Below are 21259 nucleotides of genomic sequence, written 5' to 3' on the forward strand. Positions count from 1 at the left end.
TGTTCTCTTAGTTTCTCAATGTCATTGCATTTTTATATATATTTTTACCAATATACCTCATTCTTTCCACTCTGTTTTTTATCTTCTATGTTTCTATCACTTTTTTCTAAGAGATAAGTCGAAAAGAGGTAAGTCAAAAGCATCTTCTTTTTGGAAGGATGCACCATCTGAGACATTTATACTGCCTTCTGCATGGACATCCTGAACCAACAGAGTTAACATTTAAGTAGCAAACAAATTTTTAAAAAGTGATAAATCTCTGCCCACCTAGTGGTATGAAATATTTCACTCCCCTTATAATACCATCATATGGTTTGTTTTATATATAGATGGAAAAAAAAACCCCAAACATCAAGAATTTAACATATTAAAAACAAAATAAGGTTTCACTCAGGAATGGGAACCTGAAAAAAGCATAATCTGCTTCTACATGGCTTTGAATTCAAATCAAGTTTTCAAAGGATCTTGCTGTGAGTGATGGAGCTGTCTGGACCTAAGTTCTCTAAAAGCCAAGAAACCATTTTATTGCAATATAAAATGGCATCTGAAGAGTCTGGTGGAATGCAATTGCTTTTCTTCACTTTGCATTTTGCCCAAATAATTCCGAGGTGCAACCTACGGACAAGATGGATTGCTTTCTGTGGTGCTGTTGTAAATTGTTTTTTTGTATCGTTTTCATGGGTTTCGTAAATCTTGCTGATACAAATCATAAAAGATTTGTCAACATAAAAGCTACTGGAGAATCATAAAAAATAATTCAAAAATCATTCCCATCATTTTAAATGGATTAGAATTACTCATAGGAACAGTAATATTAATGTCAGTATTTTTTTCCAGGGAGGTAATAGAGTTTTTTTTTCCTTTTTATTAATAGTCAGCCCTTAATGTACTTTATGTGCATGATTAATAGACATTCTTCAAACTCTTTCAGAAAGCACAATGACAAATGGTGTTATTAACAGTAAGATTCTCAGTGAATATATAATTCTTTGTCGATTTCAAATTTAGTCAGAAACTCAAGTCTGATCTTAATTTCATTTTAAAATGTGTTTGAAAGGCCTTTGGGTGCATCTTAAGCAGTTCGTAATTATTGTTCAGGTCATCAGATATACAAACTGGATCTCAACTTTTCCTTAGAAAAATATATGTATAGGTTTGAAGAACAAATGTTCTCTCTTTCAGAAATGGAATGAACTCCTGCAGTAAGGTCTGTTAGGTAAGACCCTATAATATCTACTTTCTTTTTTTTTTTAAAGATTTTGTTTATTTATTTGACAGAGAGAGATACACAGCGAGAGAGAGAACACAAGCGGGGGGAGTGGGAGAGGGAGAAAGCAGGCTTCCCGCAGAGCAGGGAGCCCGATGCGGGGCTCGATCCCAGGACTCTGGGATCATGACCTGAGCCGAAGGCAGACGCTTAACAACTGAGCCACCCAGGCGCCACCATATAATATCTACTTTCTAAAAAAAAAAATAGTTTGTATTGGGTTTTCTCTGATATTAATGAGTTTCTTTTCTGAGGCAATCGTAGTTCTGACATGGCGTGGGCCTTGAAAAGTCCAGTCGGATGGAGAACCTTTGGATGTTCTTTTCTTTTCCCTATCGGGCCTTTGCATCCCCCCCCAAGCCCTGCCCTCTGCTCTGGCACACAGACACATCCCACTTTCCACCCAAGCCTGCATTTCTTGGGGGCCAGAATCCTCTTATTCGGCTTCACTCCTGTTCCAAGAGGTTGAATAATCCCATCAATAGGGGGAAATGGCGATCTTTGGCTATTTTCAAACTTTCCAAGATGGCAACCCTGGCTCTTACACCTTAGTCACTGAGGAAAGATACCTGCTCTTTGAATAACAGGAAGGTCCGAGGTTCACAACCCTCTGTTAAACCTCACTACAGCTGAGAACATAAACGTTTGCTAACTAAGGGTAATATTTTAGGAAGACATCATGGGGATTCTAGGTACCATCTGCTTCAGTAATCTTGGAAATCCCTATCAGAGCTAACATTTTTGACCAAAATTTATTATGAAGTCTCCCGAAGGAGCTCCAAAACCAAAGAACAACAAGAACAACCCGTAATAAACTGCTACCTTGTTAATGATGCTGGCTTTTTTTTTTTTTTAACCACCCTCGGAGATCCAAATTTAATGGAAAGGAGATATTTTTATGCATTTTATCTTTTTTTTTTTTTTTTTTAGAGAAATCTAAAATCAACTCGCTTTCATCATCTTTCTCTACTCACTCTTAGTCACATAATACTGAAACATTTTTATCAGTACTATGAGGCCTTATGAAAGCAGACCTTAAAAACTCTCCTGAGCTTAGGTAAAGGTCAATGCTAGACTGGGGAGAAATAAATCAGGACTGAGTTCTCAAAAGGAGAAAGGAAGGGCTTACCACACTAAAGTGATGTTTAAGTGTACAGAAAGCAAGTAAGAAAAGAAGCATGCATTTTATACATTCTCGTTCTGTTTATCTTTTTTTCCCTAGGAAAGTGATTTCCTTATATAAATCTGTTTGCCCACTGGTGCACCTGTGTAACTTTTCACCAAAGCAAGGACAATTCTGATTTCCCTAAGGACAGAGCGAAATCTTAGAGGCAAAATGAAACAAAAGCTGCAACATATAAAAAACCAGCTCCCAATACATGGACACGTAGGACACAATAAAAAAGAAGTCAGACTTTCAGATTGCAGAATCTAAGACGTTTGCAAGGCATTGCCCCTTCCGCCCTGTCACCATGAATGTGTATTTACAGGGTTCTGCCGTGTCTCGCATCGACCACCTCGATGCATCGACCACCTCGATGCATCGAGGTTGGGCAGCTTCATGCAGCAAGCCATCCAAGTGCCATCACCTGGCTGTTGTCTAATCAGCAGAAGGAAAGTGTACGAAAATGCTGGGTTCTGGGTGGGACTGTTCCTTTCAACTGTCTTCCGAACCTGGATAAAGTCCCAACACTACAAATTTGGAGGCGACTTCTCTGCGGCAGCTGGAATCTGTTCTGCGTTAAAATGACTGCATTGTGTCAGCAGTCACTGGGAAGGGATAATTAGCACTAAGCCGTTTACAAGTCAGATTATTTCTTGGCTCTCCAGAGAACGTCCCAATGAAGCAAAAAACCTCCTGCAAAGGGGCTCCCTCTGTGAAAGAGACTATTTTAAAATGTTCTTCATTGCCAGTGTCAAGTCTGTACTGGAGAAAGCTCTCAGAGACGAGGTGTCAATGTTAAATTAGTTCCCTTGTAAATAGGGATTTTGAAACAGCAGGGTAATTACACGAGACAGGCTCAAGTCTCCAGAGAATACCAGCAATATGCGTGTGTGGTGCATGGGGCTCATAATTTCCATTAATAAAGTCAGGATGCACACCTTTTTCTTCATGTAGCATGATAAACATACAACTGGGAAAGAGATGAAACTAACACCATAAAGGTACTGAATCATTTCTGGGGAAGCTGTGCTTTGGGGGGTGGGGGGAGGAAGGGGCTGAGTGTTCTGATTTCACATCTTTATTCTGATTCTGGAGTCCTAGCCCTAATGTACCCCATCACCCAGTGTCCTCAGCCTGGCAACCTCAGGATCACCTACACCTTCATTTCCTGTTCCCTCACCAGGTCCAGATCTGCTCAATGCCACCTCAGACACGGCTCTCAGATCCAGCCATTGGCTATCCATGTCACAGCCAATACTTGGTCTAAGGCCTTGTCACCTGGGCTACTTGATAGATAACCATTTTTTTAAGTTTTACTAAGTACCACTAATAATAGCAAACACCCAGGCAGTGTTTTCTATGTGCCAAGAACTGTTCTAAGAGACTATTCTCATGGCAATGCTATGAAATAGGATTGTTATCCACATTTCACAGAGAAGGAAAATGGAGAACAGAGAGGTTAAGTAAGGTGGCCGATGTCACAGAGCAGGTAAATGGCGGATCTGGGACTTGGATTCTTGTGGTCTGTCTCCAGAGTCTCTGATCTTAAACCACTAAAACATACTGATTCTGTTTTAATTTAACCCATTATTATTTTTATTGTTGTTGCATTTTTTGGAATAGGGAATACAGGTACCTGGTTCAAAATTTAAAAGCTACAGAAAGCTGCATACTGAAAAGACCCTTTGCCACTCTGGTTCCCCATCATCCAGACCCTGGTTCAGGAGGTAGTCAGCATGACCAGTTTTTTCAGTAGCATCCCAAGCAAATATATATGTCATTTCCCCCCGTTTTCTCCCCTCATACAAATATCCTAGACTGGGTACAATTTGGCAGTATGCCTTTTTCATTGAACATATATTGAAGATCATTCTGTATCAATACATGAAGAGCTTCCTTATTCTTTTTCTTTCTTTTTCTCTCTCTCTCTCTTTTTTTTAAAGACTGCAGATGGTCTAGGGGTGGGCAAACCTTTTCCTGTAAAGGGCCAGATAGTAAATATTTTAGGCTTTGTGGTCCAGATGGTCTCTGTCACATATGCTGCTAGTGTTTTTTTTTAAAACCTTTAAAAATGTAAAAACATTCTTGTCTCACGGGTTGAATTAAAATAGTCTGCAGGCCAGATTTGGCCATGGATCATAGTTTGCTGACCCTTGAACCGAGAGGCTCTTCCCTTGATGCCCTGTATCTAGTCTTCCCTCACTCTGGGCTCTTCTTGAGCATCCTGAAAGCACTATGCTGCTCTCTTCCAAATCTGACACTGACGGTGCTTCCTCTAAACCCTCTGTGGCTCCCCACTCCTGACAGGGTAAAGTCCAGACTGCTTGGTGGAGCCTACAATGCCCTCCACGATCCATGTATTTTTCCATACCTTCAGGTCTACTGCACTGGTCCATGCCACCATCAGCTCTCAACCTCAACTCCTCCAGTGACCCCTTTGCCCCGCTATTGGTATACAACCCTCCTGCCCCAAATTCACTCTCCACATGGCAGCGCAGCCCTAGGGATTTTTTAGAAGAACAGATCATATCTGGGAACCTCCAGTGGCTTGTTGCTACCCTAGAAGGAAGTCAACTTCTTTATCATGGTCTACAAGGTGAGCCAGCTCTGCTTGGCCCTCCTGTCCCACCTCATTGTCACCATCCTCCCTCCCTCTGCTCCCCACCCACCAGCCACACTGACTGTTCTGTTCCTCGAAGAAGCCTAACTCATTTCTGCCTCTGTGGGTGCTGTTTCCTTGGCTGCCTCCTTGGAGTTCAGCCTCAGTTCAAATGCCACTTCCTTAGTGAGGCCTCCCTGCAGCTCCCGACCTACAAGGGCCCTCCACAAGTCCTCGCCACACCACCATCTGAATTTCCTTCTTGGCCCCTGTGGTCATCTATATCTTGGTTTGCATCTGCAAATTCTTTGCTTGGCTGGAATGTGTGGGTTTCTCCAGGGCCCAGCCCAGTGCCTGACACATATTAGATGAACACTTAAAATTTTTCTGATTGAACAGTTGAAGAGTTTCAACCCCATTTACCTTTCCTAGTGGATCTCTCTTCACTCCTCACCTTCTGCTTCAGTCTCCGGGTCCACTGGCCTTCTCACCCACCACTAAACATGAACTTCCTTCTTAAGGTTTTACACCTTTGCACTTGTCATCTCCTTCTCTGAGCAACGAACTCCTACTCACCCATCAACACCCAGTCAAACGTTACCTCTACCTTTACACTTTCTCTTGTGTCAACTTCTTCCTCTGACAGGCTCCCAGAGCACTTTGCACAGAGCTCCGTGGTCACCCTGGGCTATAATTATTTACTTACCACAAATGTTTGTTTATTTATTATATCCTGAATACCCCCAGACGTTATATATATACACACATATGTATATGAATAAGTATTTTCTTATCTGTTTATGTGTGTGTCCATCTATAGCATCTCCATCTATCTATATGTATTACATTTTCATTTTACCTGAACAAGCTCCTTCAGGGAAGGAACACCTTGGCTGGGATTTATACGGTAAGTGTGGGCACAGAATAATATAAATAGCAGCATTTAGCTCTGTGCTAAGTGCTTTCCATACATTTTCTCATGTAACTCTCCTAATAACCCAAACGAGGCCGGCACCATTATTATCTATAATTTGTCGATGGGGAGCCTGAAGCGAGATTAGGTAACTCGCTCAGGGTGGATCCACCATTCCCCACCAGGCCGTCCGGCGGCCAGCGCGCGAGGCTCCTTGGAGGCCTCTTTGCCCTTGAGGTGGTGCACAAATCTGTCCTGTTTCCCTGTGTGAGACCGGGGGGCACAGCTCTGCTCAGAGAGGGGTCAGGTGAGGCTCTCTCACTCCCCTGCAGTAAGGTCCTCCCTTGTGGGGGGCACAGATGTCCCTCTGCCAGCCAGATGGAGAGGCACGAGGAGGACGCTGCCCTCTGCACACTTGTGACTGTGTCATCCCCAAGGGCAGCCAGATGTCCTTGGGGCCCACCTCCTGTTGCCACATGCTATTTAGCCATGTGGACATAAGCGGCTCTGCCAGCTTACACTTGAGCTAATGTGATGGGACCACAGGGCTCTGGGCAGAAGGGCGAGAGCCTAGAAGGCAGAGGAGACAGGGCAGAAGGAGCTCCCTTTCTTTATCATTTCCTTTTGTTATTTCTTTTCCAGCTTTACTGATGTGTAATGGACAAATACAAATCATATCTATTTAAGGTGTACAACATGGTCATTTGGTGTATATATATACATACATATATGTATGTATATATATGAAAAGCACAGCAAAGGAAACCCTCAGCAAAATGAAAGGCAATCCATGGAATGAGAGAAAACATTTGCCAAGCCATATATCTGATAAGGGGTTAATATCCAAACTATATAAGGAACCCCTACAACGCAATAGCAAAATAAAAAAATAACCTGATTAAAATATGGGCAAAAGACCCGAATAGGTATTTTTCCAAAGAAGATATGCAAATGACCAACAGGTACATGAAAAGGTGCTCAATATCTTTACCCTTTCCTTTAAGCGAAGAGACTTTTCTTGCCTATTCTTTCAGGGAATAAGGGCAACTGGCAAAACTAGCATGTTTTTTTTCCCCTAAGAAGTGCAGGCTCCGTTGCAGAGTGTATCCTGGAATAAAGAAGAGGAAGATCCTGGAATAGATTTGTTGTAGTCTGGCTTCTGTTTGTGGGCACATGTAACTTTTCAGCTCATTGGGAAAATTCTGTCTAGAGAAGTCGGTCACAAACTTTACAGCAGTGCTATTCAAAGTGAGGTCCTTGGACCAGCAGCAGCAGAACCATCTGGGGGCTCGCTAGCTTTGCAGATTCTGGGACCCACTCCAGACCTGACATATCCAATTCTGAATTTTAACATGATCCCCCAGGAGCTTTGTAAGCACATTCGAGTTTGAGAAACATGGACCGAGGGTGCCTGATGAGAATGTGAGTTGGGCCCTATGCCTTAGAAATCCTGATACACTTGGTAAGGAGGAGATCCAGAAATGTGGCAAGCATCACCTACTTTTGGGTGGTTCTGCTTCCTTTTGTGAGCAGCTGTGGTCCAGAGGCAGTGCTGTGTGCTGGAAATAGTCCAGGCACTGCATTTAGATGGACCGGGGATTGAATCGCAGCTCTGCTACCTACCAGCTAGGTAATCCTGATTAAGCACTTCATCTTGTCACACTTTAGCTTCCTCAACTCTAAAATGGAGAAAGGAAAGGCCTACGCCTTCAGCTGTGAGGTTTAAAGGCAATATATGTAAAGTGCCCAGTACCAAGTCCGTGGCATAGAGCACGTGGAAGGTTGAGTATTACAACTATTAAATCAAACAGTTGTCTATTGGTTGTACCACTGGATGGCAGAATGGGCCACAGTATTGATTAATGTCAATTGCGGAGCCAGGGAAGGCCAAGGGGGGTTAACCAGGGTGTGATGGCTGTAGTTTCTTGGTTACTTACCCTTGATCTTAAAGACACAGAGAAAGGATCTTTATCATTTACTAAGAATCACCGGGAAGCGAGTTTAAAATGTTGATATCTGGAAGCTGTTAACCCAAGATTCTGTTTCATCAGGTCTGGAGTATGGCCCAGGGATCTGTATTTTGATCTCGGGGAGATGAAATGGACGAGGCCACCGATCTCACTCTGAGAAACAGTGGCTTAGAAAATGTGTGAATTCATTCAGTACACAAAGAGCTTGACACACGTGGGGGCCTTTGCTGGTACTGAGCAACAGACACGAAGAGAACCCACCCTCCACCGTGTCTGCCCTGCCCGGGAGCATGGGTCTCCGAGGAGAAGCGAAGCTGTGTTAGGACATCAAGAACAAGGGGAAAAAGCCATACCTGGGCTTCCGCAGCTTCGATGGTGTGGGAGAGATTTCCATTTTGTACGGGTTCCGAAGCATCACTGGGTGGTGTCATTTCAACCTCTGTGCTGGTGCTGTTTGGGAGCTCGATTTTTTCTGTGGTACAATGTAGACACACACAGAGAAAGCAAATGGAGTCAATGGGGGTAAGAGCCATGTTGGAAGGAATGTCCTAAAATGGTGGGCCAAAGAAGACAGTGGTCTCAGAGGGGTTAAGGCCCAGGGCTGGGGTGGCGCCAAATGGCAAAGGATTTTTACCATTCTTCCCAATACCTCTCAGCATTTTCAGTCCTCCTCGTCTCTTTAATAGCTCTCTGGCTCTCTCACTCTGGCCTGATATCTTGAGTCCCCATTCAGCTCCCCTGGCGCACATTCTCTATGCCAGGCAAAGTCACCAAGTAGCCATTCAAGAACATGAACACAAACATTTTTTCACCAAAACCATGCTCAATCTGTACACTAATATTATATCCAGGACCACACCCCTTGGATTTTTTTTTTTTTACAGCAGGATCTTTTCTTTTATACAACATTCTGGAAAGGATATTTATTGGCTAGGGACCCAGGAGACTTGGGTCCAAGACTTTGCTCTGCCATTATCAGGCTGTCACTTCAGGTAAATCTCCTTTCTGTGGGTTTCAGGAACCTTATCTGTGAAATGAGGGGGTTCAACTGGTTGACCTTAAGGCCCACTGTTTCCAGCCCTAATTCTCTAGGTGCGTTGCGTGCACAAGCCTGCCAATGTCTGGGTGGTGGGGGCAGCCTCTAGAGCCTGGCCTTCTCAAAATGCCTGGAGAATGCTCTTCTGCACATTCTACACCTGGGCATCCTATGGCAAGCAAGGCGAGGGGAAGCTGAACAAGTAACAGAGGGAAACGTCTGTCATTCCTAAGTGCGAGATAACATCTGCCTAGCATGAAGCCACAGGTCAGCAGGTAGAAATTCCAGTTTTCCTCTGGGAGTTAGAAGTGCCTCCAGGGTCATGGTGAAGCCCTGGGACTCTCTGACACTGGGCATCCCAGACCAGCCTGGGCTCATACTCTGGTTCTACTGCTTATGCTGTGGGACGCCTAGCAAGTAATTTAACTTCTCTGAGATTTAGCTTCCTCATCTGTGAAAATGGGGTGATGTGCTGATACCACCAACAACGATACAATCAAAGGGTATGCCTGCGAAATAAGAACATGCATATAAAGCACGTGGCACAGAGCTGGGACAGAGCAAACAAGCAAGCAACAAACTATTCTGATCATTATTATAGTCACTGCCTGGCACTAGACGATTTCTTTTGGGGGCTCAGAGGAGCACCTCACGTGATCAGTGATCAGCACCACCAAGGTCTGCCATGACGTCAGTGGGAGCAAAATAGAAAGGTGCTTAGGGCTTCTGGCTCTGCTGGGACCCCGTCACTCAGTTTAGGAGTGACCAAGTGAACTGTCTGGTAACTTAGTGGGTGTGGCATGGGCCATGTCCCAATCTTCTTGGATTTCAGGAGACAATGAAGCCGTGGGGGTCTGTGTCAGGCTTGCCGAGAGCATCGTCATGCTCCTCGGTCTCAGATACGAGCTCTATCGGGCCACTCATAGAGTGTCAGAATGTTTGTTTCTAGTAACTTCCAAAGGACGACCCATTTTTATCACTGGAAAATATTTTGAGAGTTACATAAAAATGATTGGGCTTGAAGTGGCCACATTTTGGAAATCACAGGGAAATGTTTCTGTTTACTCATGTATTTAGTGGTGGGATACAGATGCATAAGTATATTTAAATACAAAAAGCCACAGAAGCTCAAATGTATTTTATCTTTCCATGTTTTTCATAGCAGCAGTGTCATGTATGTGGTGTTCTGCTTTATGCGGCTCTACCAACTATTCCTAATACGCTTGGTCCAGTCATGAAAAATACCAAACACCAAGTACCTGGGGAAATATTAAAACTGGGTTTTGGGGTGTCTACTGGCTGAAGTGAGACAACATTGAGATCAGCCCATGATGGCCAAACCTGACCCTACCAACATGGGATGATCAGGTCCCAAAGTGGAATTAAGATGTTCGAGAACAGAGGTGAACTGATGAGAAGAAACAGCCCCTGCACACAATATTTAACATCTCAGCTTATTCCCCTCAGGTTTTTCTTTTCACACCCAATAGAATCTTGACTGTTCCTTGGCCAAAGGTTGTCCGGGAGCCAGAAGTCAGGCTAACAGGAGAGGCAGAAACTCTCCTAAGGAGTGTCTCGTATTTTGAGTGCAACACTGTTGCATTTTGTCTGCAGATCATTGCAGTTTCTTGGGCAACGGCATCGTTTGTAGCAGAGATCCAGATTAGGTTAAATTTAGTCTGAATTTAGGATTAGTGGGTTATATTATAGTTGCAGACAGGAGAGGAGGAACATCATGTTCCGAGTTAAAATAAGATGTCTGAATGTCACGATCTGGTTCACACGGGAACTCAGAAAAAGTCAGCCCAAAGAGACCTGGGCTGCTATTGCTGAATTCTTGAGAAAGGAGAGGTGGTGTCACCTCGCAAGGACGCCGTCACTCAGTTCAGGAGTGACCAAGTGAACTGTCTGGTAACTTAGTGGGTGTGGCATGGGCCATGTCCCAAGTATAGCGTGTCAGTATCTGGTTACCAGGCAAGAATCTCAGAAAGGATACTCTCACATTTTGTTAAACATTAAAAAAGACAGGTGTATGTGTGGGTCGTCCTTCTGTAGAATTCCTGAAATGAAATGATTTTCTACTCTTCAAGGGAAATGCCTGGTTAGAAGCTGGTTTTACTTTAGGTTCCTCAGAGAATCATTTTACTCTTCTTGGAGTTCCCCTAGAGTAGGTGACATAGTGTATCCATTTATGCCCCGTGCCCCTCAGGGAAAATGGGCTCTTGCGGAAACCCAGGAACGGGCTGAGCCGCAGGGTTGCGGGTCCGCACCGAGTCAAGGGGCCCACGCTGGGTCCTGCCTCCCCACGCCCCTCTGAGTGCTCCGGGAAAGGCATGGGATGCAAGTTTCTCTGCACTCACCCACGTGATTGGCAGCCCCGTTCTGCCTCTCGTTCTCATCCACCTGGCATTTCTTCTTGGCAATCTTATGGAGAATAGAAGCCTTTTCTCTGAACCTCCCTGAAGCAAGAGAAAGCAGTGGAAAAGGAGACACAATGAGGAGGACGATAAAGAGAGGGGCTCTCGGAAAATGGCGAGGCACTGGCCCAACAGGCACGTGGCTTGCACAACTTTCTGCTCGACCCAAACACCCTGTGCCCTGCATGAGGGGTACGTTCTTACCTTTGTGGATTCTTTAGCCCAAATCTCTGTTGAGAATCTCAAGCCACCAGACCACAGATGAGAGGTTTGCCTTGGACCTCCTCCCTCCCTCCCTCCCGCTTGCTTACAAAATAAAGGAAGGTGCTAGTCATCACTAAACCCCCCTCTCCTGCTGAGATCCAAAACAGGTCTAAAGACACGGAGCTGCTCTGGAGACAGCCATTTCTCTGGAATTAAATGTCCATCCCAGAACTGGCTTTCGACCATGGAAAGCCAAGCCCAGGGGTCCTTTGAGTTGACTTCGGTTTCCAAACATCTATCTTAATCAACACTGAAGTTTCTACACGAGCTGGGAGGATGCATCCCAGCTCTCCGAATTAGCTGAGTCAGCGGCCATTAAAGCATCAAGGAGGCATCTGCTTCCACCTGGGGATTTAGGGCAAAGAACGATCAACTGAGCACAGCAAGTAAAGTCTGTCGGTGATGAGCCGCTTAGGGGACGGTGCTGGAAAAATACTCCCAATTCTCAAAATCATCGTTTCAAACAGCTATACCACAAGTAAGACACTTAATTTCTTCTCCATTATTGACATAATTAATGGTTACATGCATGCAACAAGCACAGGAAAATAAAAAGCATGCAAAAATGTAGAAATTAGTGAAACATAGCCCATTTTGCTTTCTTTTTTAATCCTTGATCCCCTCTGCACCTCCCCTCCCCCACCCAGGAACGTTCAAGGTACAAAGGAGCCTCATTTTAAACGGACTGGTTCTTGCCTAGATTCACATAGGATGAGCCCTTCAGTGCACCACGAGCTCTACAGTGTTCTCAGTAGGGATTTGTGTTGGCTGGATTCTCTAGCAGCGTAGTAACGTGGGAGCTCATTTTACCTTTCTAGTTAGACCCAAACAGAACCAAACCAAACCAAAACCCAAACGTTTCTCTTGGAGGGTCTCTTTTCTTAGGATGGGACATGGTAGGTTGACATTCGCTTAGCTACCCCCCCCTCACGGATGGAAGTCATGGGGTGTGGTCATAGCAGTGACTTTCGTGACTGGGTGGGGGCGACAGAAGCTGGAAGCTAGAGTGGGATCAGCTGATTCCAATGGTGAAGGTGACCCCAGATGGAGCCCTTTCTGCTTCCCAGCTCCATCAGTCCTAAGCCCAGACACCTTGCTACCACAAAGGTGGCCTCTGGAACGAGAGCGCCTCGCTGTAGGCAATGAACGTGCACCAGAACGCACATTCTCGAAGGAAACAGGAAAGGAAATGTAACACAGAGCAAAGTAGGCTGGCATGGGGCTTGGGCTTCATGAGGAATGAGGAAGAAGGATGAGGTGACAGGCGCGATGTCCATCTCTGAGGGAGCTTGAAGGTCAGCGTTAGGGTCACCATGCTGAAAGGTATTTTGAATTCAGCTGTTTTTATTTAATTTCTGAGGGAGACTCTGGGAAGAAAGGGGGAGAGAAAAGAAAGCCTGGGGATTAGGAGGAGGAGGAGGTGAAAGGGAATAAGAAAGGCCCGAAAATGAAGAGAAAAAGGAGTTCAAGGAAGGAGGGAGGGAGGGGGTTGTGACTGCCTGCAGTTGGCAGGGTGGGTGCCAACCTCCCTCCCGGCTGCCGAACCTAGTCTTATCTGCTTCTCCATACTCTACAGCCATAAGCCCCGAAGAGGGGTACTTCTTGGGGAAGACACTTCCAAGAGGTCCTCACAGCGTTTGCTAAAAAGCCCAGAAGACGGAGAAAGAAGTTCTGAAACATAGAAGATGGTGCTTCTACCAATAAAACTCTTCAGTGGTCTCAGGGTCACTGTTTGAACTTAGAACCTTCTAAAGCTCTGTGAAGATGGGCAATAATTGCCATTTAACAATTACATAAAAATGATAATAAAGCAGGAAAGCATTCAGAAGGCCAGACAAATAAACCTGTGGAAACAACCTGAAGTAACCTAATCTAAGGAATGCCCCAAAGTCCGGAATCATGGCAGAGAAAATATTTGACAGGAAACCGCTGATCGCCTACTGTGTGCGGTCCCAGGAGTATTTTCAGGGCTTAGATGTAGACCAGAGGGAAATGATGAGAAAAGGCACCCCAAAGCATGGAAGGGTCCTGCCACTCATGGGCTGGCTTTCCCAAATCCTCTAAAGGCAGGCTGGGACCATAGGATAGGAGATGATTCTAGACTTGGGATTTCGTAGGTTTTCAAACATTTTCACAGGTCAGCGAGGGCTTTCTAGATAGCATGTCCCGACTTTTCCTACTACAGCAACACTTGAGATTTTCTAAGCTGCTGAAAGGTGGGAGGGGTTGGCTCTCTTTGTTTTCTCTCGGGGTTTAGCCCTGGGGGCAGCCAGGCAATGCTGGGAGGCTGGCTGAGACCTCTCCTTTCTACTCACTTCTTCAACTTCAATTCAACCTTTGTCCCAGTTAGCATGACCTGATTACCATTCTGCATTCCTCCGCAGCCTAAAAGGATTTTTCTCTTAAAGATGAGTTTCTAGAAAAGCAGCAGTTGAAATGCCACCTTCAGAATTCAGCACTCAGGTGTGCTCCTCGAGGGTGGTGGGGCAGAGCCTGACAAAGTAAGGCAGCTCCTTTCAGCCCAGTGGACACCCCAGGGATCGCCACAGGGTGCCTCCTGAGAAGAGTCGTGAGGATGGCTGAGCAGACAAGAGTAGGCATGTGGTCCCCTGGGCAGAAGCCAGCACAGAACCTGTGATTCTCAAAGGGACCCTCTCTGTGCCTCGGGGTCGGAAGGAAAGGCACCTTCAGGACCTATGCAGCCTGATGCCACAAACTGGGGAGAACACCAAGTAGGCTGTATGTGTGTTGGGGACAGCACAGTATTGTGGTTAAATTTTGGACGTGACTTAAAGGCAGGTAGATCTGGGTTGAAGCCCTATCTCTTTCAATGACCACTGGGCGAGTTTTGGTTAAGTTCCTGAATATCCCTGAGCTTCAGTTTTGCCATCTGTTAAACAGGGATTCCAATGGCATTGGCTCATGAGTTAGACACAAGGCTTAAGTGAGAAAATGTGTGCAAGGGGCTTATCACAACACCTGGCATTGGAAGAAGTCTGTAAATAAGAGGAAAAAGAAAAACAAACTAACGAAAACCACAGGGGCAAGGGTGACATGGCCCCGAGTTGCCTTAGGAGAATTGTTGGCATCTTCTCTTCTCTCAATGCAAACATGCAAGCCTGGAGAATTAGCTACACCCCGACCCAGCAGTTTAAGCCTAGTGGGACCGGTGTTCGGGTTTTAGTGAGTCCTCCGAAGTCAGTTCCAAAACTGATTAGGAAAAGGATCACTTTGCATCTTCCTAAAATTGAGAGGTCAAGGTGATAGAGCTGCCATTCTGTGTTTTAAACATTGATACCTTTGTGATCTGAAAATGGAGAGATGGTGATCAGCTTTTCCCCATCACTTGGGAGGACAGAGTTCAGGCAAGGAATTACTGCTGCACCATGATCTGTGGGCTCCAAAGAACTTCCTGATGTACCAGGGGTTTTAACTCCTCTGTGTCTCAGGCTTAGAATTTTAAAACGGGGCTCATACACCCTTCTCATACAGCTGTTGGAAGGCTCAACGGGTTAACAGACACCAGGTTAATAATACACATGGCCTCTGACATACATTAAGTGCTCAGGACGTCCTTCCCATGAAGTGTTGAAAGTACAAAGATTAATATTCACAACAGGATTAATGTTTAGCCGCCTCAGGTGGGGGAGACCTTGGCAGGAAAGGGGCTGCTTCCATAAACTATTTTAGGCATGGACTCCACGTTGGCCTTAAGGGCTGACACAGAGGGGCAGATTTCAGAAACGACTGTAGCTCTGTGCCTGGGGATAAAAGGATGAAGACATTTTTGGGTACTTTTCAAAGTGAGGGAAGGAGCGATTTTTAACATGTTTTAAGGCAACCTTAAAAAAAATATACTCTGTTGTGGTGTGAAGCCTTAAAGTGTTGTATTTTTACATAGCGACAGATATTTGTATACTTAAAATCTCGGAAATAGCAAACTCTGCTCAAATCGTGAGGCACCTACGTCAAAACCTAGTACACAGTTTTAATATAGTTCAGCTTGTTCTGAAATTTGCAAAAGAATACCAGCTGAGTGTCCTCAGGGGAGCGTGTGTTGAGGGGGTGGTAGGGAAGAGCAGAATGAAAGATCAAAGCATAAGGACCTAATGTGACTAAGAACAAATTTTGAGAAACAATCAGGAATCAAAATCCTTGACCCTATCACCCAGACATAAAAGAGAAGCCCCAAGCTGCACAGCAAAATAACCTTCAGGGGGTCTGTTCACGCAAAGGGAATGAATTTTGTTTCTGTTCTGCTGTTAATTAATTAAACCAGTCCCCGGAAATTCCTTCACCTCTTTCCCACCAAGCCTGTAACAGGCAGTGTTACAAAGGAACTCTTTGGGTTGGTGATCAGATTAACTCCTAGCTGCTGCAGAACATTCTGAGCCTCAGCAATGCAGAAAAGGGACAAAAGAGATATATAGATGCAAAGGGGAGCACACCTCAGTGAACAGAACTTGGTTTGGGAGAAGAAAAGAAAAAATGAAACAGAATGGAAAACTTGAACATAGTGCTTTTACATCTATTTTTGTGTTTTCAGTTCTGCCTTTCCCGTCTCTGTCTTTCAAGTTTAGGATTTGGCAGGTAGCTTAGAAAGCAAAAGTGCAGCTGGACGTTCCTCTTGTTTATTCATTGCCTTTTTTTTTTTTTTTCCTGGAAGCAGAGACTCAAGTTAGAGAGGCCATCATCACTGAGAAGGCATGCAATGAAATTGATGTGGCCATAAGCAAACACTGCCCTTGGGGTCAGCTTGGGCTCCTCTCTTTCCCTCACAGCCCACATGCTATCCATCAGCAAACCTGGTACCTTTGCTTCCAAAATATTTCAGAAGCTGACCTCTTCTCCTTCCTCCCTCCCAGGCCCAGCAACCGTCCTGCTGGTCTACTCACCAGTCTCCCCTTCCACCTTTACCTCTCTGTCTCCCAGGCTGGTCTCATCCCAGTATCCTTAGTGATCAATCAGATCATGTCACTCCTCTGGGCAAAATCCTACAGTGGCTCCCCAGGTCAAAGTGAAAGCCAAGGTCATTACCAGGACCTGTAAGGGGGGTTTAGCCACCGAGGCTGCCCTGCCTCATCCTTTCCCTCTCTCCAGGCTCACTCTGCTCCAGCCATGCTGGTCCCCTTGTTGTCCCACCTCAGGGCCATGGCATTTACTGGTCCCTCTACCTGGAATGTTCTTCCCCCAGAGATCCATTGTGTTCACTCTCTCAGCTCCTTCGAGTATTTGTTCAAATGTCACCTTCTCACTGAGGCTTCTCCGAGAAGCCCATTTAAAATTGTAGCCTCTCTTTCTCCAGTATTTCCTATCCCCAGCTTGTTTTCTCTAACATTCATCACCATCTAACATACATATTGATTATCTGTTGCTTTCTGTTAACAGCCAAGCTCCATGAGGGTAGGGATTTCCATGGGTCTTGTTTTCTGTGGTATCCTCAGAGCCCCGTAGGGCTTAATAAACCCCTCTGTTTGGGTTTCACTCCAAGGCAATCACTCCTTAGTAGGCTTCTTGGCTAATGACCTAAAGTAAATCCTTTCACGTCTACCCAAACCCAAGGCCCCAGTGGGGCTGAGCCCTACCTGTGGAACCCCAGGAACTTCCTGAGGTAAACAGGAGAAAATGGGGTGGCTAGGTGTCCACAGCCCAGAGATGGAAGACAGGGGTGTGTCAGTCATCCCCTTCCTGCACATTGCGGGGGCTGACAAGGTGGGTGCTGAGAGGGGTCTTTGTGACAGGGGAAGTGCAGAGAGCACAGTAGGGGGCAGAGAAGGGAAAGCAGGGCTTTGGCTTCTCCTTCATTATTAAGATGCTTCTCATCAAGACCTAACTGAAGGCCCGACCTGAAGGTTTCTTTAATGATACTTCACCCCTGTCCTTGAAGCCCTCCTACCCAAGTGGAAATCCATCACTCCAATGGCACTTTGATTATACCTCGTCACAGCCCTGATTCCAGTTTGCTGCCCACATATCTGCTTTCCCATCAGACAGCAGGCTTCTCTGGGGAAGGGACCTTCTCTCACCATCTTGTGTCCTTCAACAAGCATCTTAGAATAGTGCTTGGCACATCATGGGCACTCACTGAATTCTAGTGAAGTTCTCCCTACGTCAGCTCTCTTCGGAAGTGTGAGCTTTGCTTTCAAGTGGGTGCAAGTCGTGAACAATCTTCCGCTCTGCAAGTATTAACCAAACCTGCGCTGTGTACCAGGCAGTGTTTGGCGAACAAGGTAGATCTAGCTGGTGCCCTGTAGAGTCACCGCCGAGAGCCAGAGAGACAAAAAGCAAGGACTTAAGATTCATGACGGTGGGGGCCTTCTCGGAAGGGTATGGAAACTCACAGAATAGGGAATGTTCCAAGATACAAGATATCACTTAGCAGCTTGAAGGAATAAACTCCTCTTCATTCTATAAACTGTCCTCATGGGGCAGCTTTTTCATCTAATAGGATCTGGTCTGACTTTTATTGTTTTTTTTTTTGTTGTTGTTATAAGTAAGTTCTATGCCCAAAATGGGACTTGAACTCATGACCCTAAGATCAATAATCGCATGCTCTCCTGACTGAGCCAGCCAGGTGCCCCCTGATTTTTATTCTTACAAGCAAAACATTGCAAAAATTTTCACCTTAAGCAAAAACGCCAAGACCATAGAGTGTATTTATTCCTATATTTATTTTTGAAGACAACCTCTAAACTATTTTTTCTAATTTTTGTGAAGCATCATGTAAAACCAGTTATGACTACATTGATATTAATGGAAATTAAACCAGTATTGTAATGTTTTGTAAAATGTCTTTAGTAAATATTCTGTGAATGAACCATATAATAAGGGTAATCAACATAATTTAATTGTATTTGTATAGACATAATCATAGGACTAGCTTCTGTAATTAATGAGAATACATACATAATTGTATCTCAACTGGTGGTCATCATGTAATGAAATGAAGCAGCCAGATTTCCTTATTAAGGCTTTAAAAAATAATTTCCCTAAGAATGACCTTCAGAATCACCCATAAAGAGTGGATCTGTCCGCATGTGAATTGATTCTATCATCTCCCCTGGCAGGGTCACCTTATCATTGGAAATGTGGAGTGCTCTCATAAATATTTTGGAAGACCTCCAATGCTTTTCAAAATTTGCTATCTTAAAGATTGATACTTCTTTGTCCTTTATTCCAATTTCTTGCCCCTGCAGGGACTTTGCCTCCTCACTCATCGTGAACCTTCAATCCTTCATTAAGTCTCTCCACTGGGAACCTTTCTCTTGACTTTAGGTTTCCTGCTGGCACTGCCCTCTCTTGCCTTCCCTTCACAGCCAAGCCTCTGGAAAGGTCAGTCTATGCTGGAGCCTCGGAATCCTTAGGGCTCCTTCGTTCACTTCACTCTGCATCTGGCCTTGGCAGCATCACTCCACTGAACCTTCCCTTGGCCACTTTTTGCCTCCACATGACTGGGTCTCTCAGGGCATCTGATATTCTTCACCCCTGTCCTTGAAGTCCAAACTGGTTTTCCAGGACTCCTGAGAGTGACCCTTAAGCCGCTATTCCCTAGGCTCCCTCCTTGCTCCCTGTCCCCCACGCCCCACATTCTCCCAAAGAACCCAATGGACTTCCACCTGAATATCAGTGATTCCCAAGTCAGATCTCTGGCTCTGATCCTCTTATCCAATGGACTTCTGAACACTTCACTTGGAAGCCCTCCCCACCCCCTGACAGTTAAACTCAATATGCCTCACACTCCCACACATCATCTTTTTCCTGGGAATGCACCTGTCTCCTTGCATTTTCTATTGGTGATTTCCTCACTCCCAGTGTTTTCCAGCCATCTTAGAGATCCCCCTCACACCCCACATTCAATGAGTTGCCAACTCCTTCTGAGTCTACCTTTGAACATTTCCAGCCTGGATGGTCTAACATTTCCAGCCTGGATGTTGATTACAGTCTCTTAGCTGCTGTCCCAGTTTGTAAGTTACACTTCTAGTGGTTTGGAATGCCCCACACTGGTTATTTGCTTGTCTTACTCCTTTTTAAGACTGCTTTAATGCATCTCATCTTTCAGGAAGCTTTCCCTGAGTCCCTTTCCTGGGCTGGCAGGGCACCCTGGTACTTTTCTCTATCACAGCACTGATACCCGTCCTATCATACCCATTATCATAGACCCGCAGAGGCATTTTACCGACCTCTCTCCAGTGAGCTGTGGGCCCCTCAAGGGTAGGGATGCCATTTCTCATCCGCCCCCCAGTGCCTACTGCTTCAGCTGTCCTTAGTGTTTATGAATATAACAACATTAACACAAACGACAAAGGGAGTGTGTGTGTGTGTGTGTGTGTGTGTGTGTGTGAGGTGTTTACAGTGCTTGTTATATGAAAATCTATTCATAGTTTATGTTCCTTCTGGGGCAGAGAAAAAAGGAAGGACCAGAAGCACAGTGCAGAAAACTCACCAGGCGCTTTTCTTGGTTAATGCGGTGATTAAGCCTCTAAAGTCTAATAGTGTTTACAGTTAGTATTTGTCTATTTCAAGACTCTTTTAATATATATATATAATCCAATCAAGTTCAGGCAAAATTAGAATTTTACAAACCAAAAAACTTGCAACGGAGACCAATGGCAGAATACGGTGTTTCAGGAAAAGAGCCAATTTACTGACCTTAGCTGAAGTTGACACTGCTGGAGAGCTAATGTTCTTTATCATTTTAGGTCACCTGCTTTATTATTTTAGGAACTTAATTTTCTGTAAATTTCTATCTCATAGACAGAGATACAAATGGCTCACACACACAGAATTCTCAAAGGGGGTTCTCTGATCTCAGCTTTGGAGTTCTGAGCCAGGTAGGGGTTGCTGGATGGAAGGTTTGAATGTCTTCCTCTTGTTCCCATCCTTTGCACCCTGCAGATACCTAAGAGATAAATGACTAAAGAATCACTTTACTAGGCAGGCCTCAGATCTCAAGACTCGCCAACATCCAGCCCCACTACCACCTGAGGCGTGCAAAAGATCTCTGCAGAGTCACTTTTCAAAGCCCCTTTCTTGGGTACGTCTCTGCAAGTGGGTTGTGACATCAATGTACTCATCTGGGCAAAGTTGTGATTTGCTCACAGCACCTGACAAAGAGTGGGTGCTCAATAAATGTGTATTGAATGGTTACTCTGACTTGTATATAAAAAACCAAGCTTAAACAGTTCTTTTTCACGATGAGCCTATATATTATCCAATTGTTTATCTTGATGTAAAGTGAAAGACTTTAGATTTGGCTGACATTCATTCAGTAGCAGCCCCTAGATCATGTACATGCATCATCTCCTGTCACCTGGATTTCATGTGTCTGGGAACTGTCAATTAATTTGAATTCCTACTTCTTAGTTTATTGAATCCTCAGTGTTACATTGTAAACTGGTGTCTGTAAATTTCATTTGGAAGCACGGGTTTGCAACAGAAGTGCCCGGCACATGCTGAGCATTCTTAACTAACTGCTCCTGAGGGCTTAGTGGTCCATGACTAAAATGAGATGATTCAGTTCATTTCAGATTTAATCAAAAGAGAAACTTACCATGCTTAATTGAATATGCCAGCCTCCTGGTGTTACCGATTCCCACTTTTTTTGTTTTTTTTTTTTAAGAGAAAGCTT

The 21259-nt window shown here is 44.8% G+C and overlaps 1 protein-coding gene across 2 annotated transcripts in view; it reads right to left on the reverse strand.

Annotated features, from left to right (window-relative positions):
* SLC24A2 (solute carrier family 24 member 2) overlaps positions 1-21259 on the reverse strand; it is a 249579-nt gene that overhangs the window by 37390 nt on the left and 190930 nt on the right. For both annotated transcript variants that reach the window (XM_078061283.1, XM_078061282.1), the window contains 2 exons: positions 11311-11409; positions 8268-8386 (listed from right to left, as the gene is read on the reverse strand). In XM_078061283.1, the coding sequence (XP_077917409.1) occupies positions 8268-8386; positions 11311-11409 (218 nt within the window). The remainder of the gene's footprint in view (positions 1-8267; positions 8387-11310; positions 11410-21259) is intronic.

This window comes from Halichoerus grypus, chromosome 14 (assembly GCF_964656455.1).
Source record: "Halichoerus grypus chromosome 14, mHalGry1.hap1.1, whole genome shotgun sequence".
NCBI classification, from domain to species: domain Eukaryota; kingdom Metazoa; phylum Chordata; class Mammalia; order Carnivora; family Phocidae; genus Halichoerus; species Halichoerus grypus.